At 38.4% G+C, this 4,684-nt stretch overlaps 1 protein-coding gene across 8 annotated transcripts in view; it reads left to right on the top strand.

Annotated features, from left to right (window-relative positions):
• LOC128880426 (monocarboxylate transporter 3) overlaps positions 1-4,684 on the top strand; it is a 43,053-nt gene that overhangs the window by 29,564 nt on the left and 8,805 nt on the right. For 6 of the 8 annotated variants that reach the window (XM_054130482.1, XM_054130485.1, XM_054130486.1 and 3 more), the window contains exon 3: positions 3,009-3,213. In XM_054130482.1, coding sequence (XP_053986457.1) covers positions 3,009-3,213 — 205 coding nt within the window. Of the gene's footprint in view, positions 1-339; positions 768-3,008; positions 3,214-4,684 lie in introns of all 8 variants that reach the window. The other 2 variants (XM_054130490.1, XM_054130489.1) reach the window with 2 other exon arrangements.

Genomic DNA, 4,684 nt, shown 5'->3' with positions numbered 1-4,684 from the left:
AGTATAGTTGAAAACATAGTTGGGAAGTATAGTTGAAAATATAGTTGGGAAGTATAATTGAAAATATAGTTGAAAATATAGTTGGGAAGTATAGTTGAAAATATAGTAGGGAAGCATAATTGGGAAGTATAGTTGAAAATGTAGTTGAGAAGCATAGGTGAAGATACAATTTGGAAGTGTAGTTGAGAGTTATAGTTAAAAAGTATTTTTGCGTCGCATAATTTATATAATTGCCAGTATAATCTCGCCTCGCAATTGTATACCAAGAGTAGAGTCTAGTACGTCGCAATAGTCCTGTGCCACAGTCGTCCTAATTAAGAACATAATCCTTTGTCGCAGCTGTTATAATTGATACTACAGTCCCAAGTCACGCCTGTTATAGTTGCCAAAAAGACTAACACAGACGAAAATCCCAACGAGCCTCGAAGGATCTCTCAAGGTTCTCTCGTTCATTATCCGAAGACCTCGCTGAAGACATGCGCGTCGAACTCGAGACGCTCGCCGACGTTGATATTGTTGCACGAGACTAAAAATACGCCGGGTGGCAATTTATACGCTGCCTTTATCGCGGGGTGAGAGGACGGTATCAGCGTCACATGGGCTTGATAACTCGAGCGGTGTTTTGGGTCACGCGCGCACCATCGGAACGCGAAAGTTGCTCACTTTCTGCGCGGCCTTGATCCCAACCATCTCGTGAATTTCCACGGGGACACCGATGTTGAAACGCTCAGCGATGGGAGCGCTCACACGGACGGACACATACATCGGTATACTAGTCCAAAAAGCTGAACTCGCACCGTGTCCTTTCACCTCCTTTTACGCGTCCAAATGTCAGCCACGGAACGTGGCGAAAATTGTTGTTTATCTCTCTGCGTTTATTTGCCGTAGTCGAGAGATAGACGAGTGGAAAAATTACGGCATTATTGGAGGAATAGGTGACTCGAGTCGTTGCTTAAGTGGAACCGCTCGGATTTCGAATGTTTACGAAACTTTGGGAATTTTGTAAAGTATTAATGGTTAGAAATAAGGGTTAGTTATTCTTTGTTTTTAATCTGGGTGAGCCATGTTCAAGGAGTGGAATTACCCTTTAAGCTCAGAGTATCCTGTTTTAAAAATTCAGCATAGTTTTTATAGAAAGTCGAAGAAATTCGTAACAGAGCGTTAAAATTTCACTCACTTCGGTCGATAACTGTCACCACGGTTTTGGGTCTGCGACACTTATCGACGACTCGCAGGATCCCTTATAGCTTCCCAACTGGCATTAGGGGCAATTCTCGGAGAGTTTCTCTCCTTAAACTTGACTTACTACTGCTAAAAAATCCGTGTAACGTGTTCTTGGCTGATCTATAAAACTTATCCGCAAAGTTTGATTATAATCGAGGGAACACTTTGCGGGTGTTTCCTGCGAATGGATGGAGGCACCCATTCGTTGCCATGCGAGCTTATTCTCTTATAGATTTTCATAGCCCTTCGATTATTCGAGGGATTAAATATACGTCTCCGCTTAGAAGTATGTGGACACTTGATTAATAGAAATAAATATCTAATCAAAGTTCAGAATCTATTAATATCGATTATATCGTTTCTCTTTCGATATGTTTATGTTGTATTAGCGAATATATTTTATTAATAGATTTTTCTAATATCACATTAGTAATGATTAGACTGCAGATCTTTATGCGTTTACAGAAAGTTTGAATGTGCGAGAACCTACAAAATGCAAACAATATGCAAGAATATAAAAAAGATGAAAGTAAAGTTCATGTTATAATATTTGGAGAATTAAATAAGTTTGTGTAGGCACGTTCGCGAAGATTTTATTTTACATAAAGATCCGCAGTCTAGTAACGATCGAACCTATAAAGATAACTAGATAATGTTAAAATTTCTTTTACCAAACGTGGATACTATTAATTTCTTCATTGGATCTGAAGTAACATTATCTCATTTATTTCGTAATATTTCGCCATAAATGTTTTTGATATATTCAAAATTCTTTTTAAACTTTTCGATTTAAACGATTCCATAGTTCCACTATAAAATTAAATATGGCAGTCGAAACATTTAATATTATAAAATGTTGTTAAATACATATCCAATACAGAATTCAGCAAGAAAAGTTGTATAGTAATAATTTACGGTGTATAGTAATTATTCATTGAAAGTAGTACGTGTCCACATATTTATGAGCGAGGGTGTACTTTAGAAGCAGTCACATGAACAAATATATATTAAATTGTTAATAGAACGATTCAAAATGAAATTTTAGGATTTTACGAACTTCCTCAATTATTAATCTAGCGATCAAAGTATCGACACTTTCACCGCGGACAAAAATAAGTAGCCGTTTACTGGGAGCTGCAATTATGATATTTTTTTTAATGAAAAATTTCTTACAAATGTTCCAATATGATTATTTCGAAAGCCATATATTTGTGTCAACTTATTTGATATATAACATGATTGCCGAACAAAGAAAAATGAAAGCTGAAAAATAATAAAAACAACCATATATTTTCGATCCGCATATGGCAAGGACTTAGTTGAACGCACATGCGCGTCATCCGCAACGAAAGTGTTAAATCAATCACTTTCCGATGGTCTCAAAATGAAATTTCATCTTTCTAAAAATCCCCTCGAATATTAATCGAATAATTCACGTATTAAATCAAATCAAAGCTCTCTCCAACCCTACTCTATCCTAAAACCCGAACTCCACGAACGTTCCAACTTTCTTCAAGGTCTCCAACGCTTCTGCTCTTCAACGTCACTTCCACCTTCGTCCCACGATTCAACTCACCCCCTCTTAGTCGCTCCCAGCTACACAGAACACGAATCAACATAAAGTACGTTGTCCCAAGGAACGATTAATCCACCGAAGGAGCCTCGTCGCGTTCTTGTTGATTGATATGCTAATTTCTGCGGGGAGGGAAGTTTCGAATCGAACTCGGACGTTCTATTTAACGCGATGGTCTCACGGTGAGAATTTCCTGGTAACTTGTTGACAGAGCATCGAAGTCGAGATGGTGGTGCCGCCGGATGGAGGATGGGGCTGGGTGATCGTCGCCGCCTCGTTCATGTGCAATCTCTTCGTGGACGGCATCATCTTCAGCTTCGGCGTGTTCCTGAACGACATCTCCGAGGCTTTCGCTGTGTCCAAGGCGAGGGTCGCGCTGGTCGGATCGCTGCAATCTGGATTTTATCTTATGGCTGGTCAGTGACGAGAGGACGTCAATCTTGTTTACGATAGAGCCATAGCAAGCTGTGTTTAATTAGCGCAGTGGTGGGCATAATCGTGATCGAAAATACGAATACGATTGTAATCGAATGTTTTCGAGTTGTGATTACGATTGCGACCGTATTTTTAAAGGTTTACAGCCATAGAAATTATTTACCTCGAAACCGACATCAGGTTCGTGTTCCTCGCATGAAAAAACTTAGAAAACCATGCTTTCGTCGAAATAAAATTTTTTAGAGAAGGTACCCTATCTAGGCTCTGCTCTACAGGTACGAATTTTAATCGAACATTTTTCATTTGTGATTTCGACGAATGTATGGTTTTCTAAGTTTTTTTTTGGGGTGACGAACACGAATCTGAAGTCGGTTTTGTATTCGTATTTGCGATTACGATTTTGCCCATCGCTGAATTAGCGGAGTTAGCTAGAGATCGGCCGTGGCTCCGTACTGGTGGGCCACTGGGATCTCATAATCAGCATTGGTAGATGAGTGAAAGAACCCTGGTGATTGTTGATACATTACGATATTTAACAGTGTTGGTAGAGTACTAACACTGGACTTGTTATTATTGATAGGTCACTAAGATACACCTATCGATATTCGTAATAGATTTTATTATATTAATTAATATTGGTAGATATATATATTGGTAGATATATATATATTGGTAGATATATATATATTGGTAGACAAGCGGAATGTACAGGGTGAAATTTTATATGATAGCGCATAAGTAGCGCATACATCCTGCATGCTTTTCTGTCAATATCGCTTATCATTAGACTGCGGATCTTTATGCATTTATAGGAAATTGAAACGTACAAGAACGTACAAAATGCAAACAATATGCAAGAATAAGAAGAAAAGATTGAAAATAAAGTTCGTGTTGTAATATTTGCAGAATAAAATAGATTTCTATTTAGGTTCAATTTTTTTAAGCACGTTCGCGAAGATTTTATTTGTGCATCAAGATCCGCAGTCTACTTATCATTAATATATGGAGGGGCTTACTGGCACCCTACTCAGCCCCCCCCCCCCATTTAAATAAATTTTGTTGCACTAAACGGAGCGAGCGGAGAATTTTGTTCTTACGGATTTGAAGAGCGCGTAAATAGTGCATTATTATGCAATTTTTTCCTTAAATGTTATTTAAGTGAGGGGGTTCTAGGCAGACGTTTTACCAATGTTGATAGACCACTCACGACACACCAATCAATGTTGATAGATTATTGCTAGAGTTAGTTAGTTATAGTTTATTCTCTTTGCGGAGTACATGCGGACCTTCGCTCCGCTTACATTTCTTGCTCTTAACACTACTTATACAACTAAGCCTTACTTCTTATATCTTATATCTACCTAGATATACCTTGTATCTAACTTTTCATTCCATTCACACCTGCGAGAGAGAGAGAGAGAGAGAGAGAGAGAGAGAGAGAGAGAGAGAGAG

The sequence above is a fragment of the Hylaeus volcanicus genome, chromosome 7, assembly GCF_026283585.1.
Source record: "Hylaeus volcanicus isolate JK05 chromosome 7, UHH_iyHylVolc1.0_haploid, whole genome shotgun sequence".
NCBI lineage: Eukaryota > Metazoa > Arthropoda > Insecta > Hymenoptera > Colletidae > Hylaeus > Hylaeus volcanicus.
This window is presented reverse-complemented; position numbering and strand designations above follow the sequence as displayed.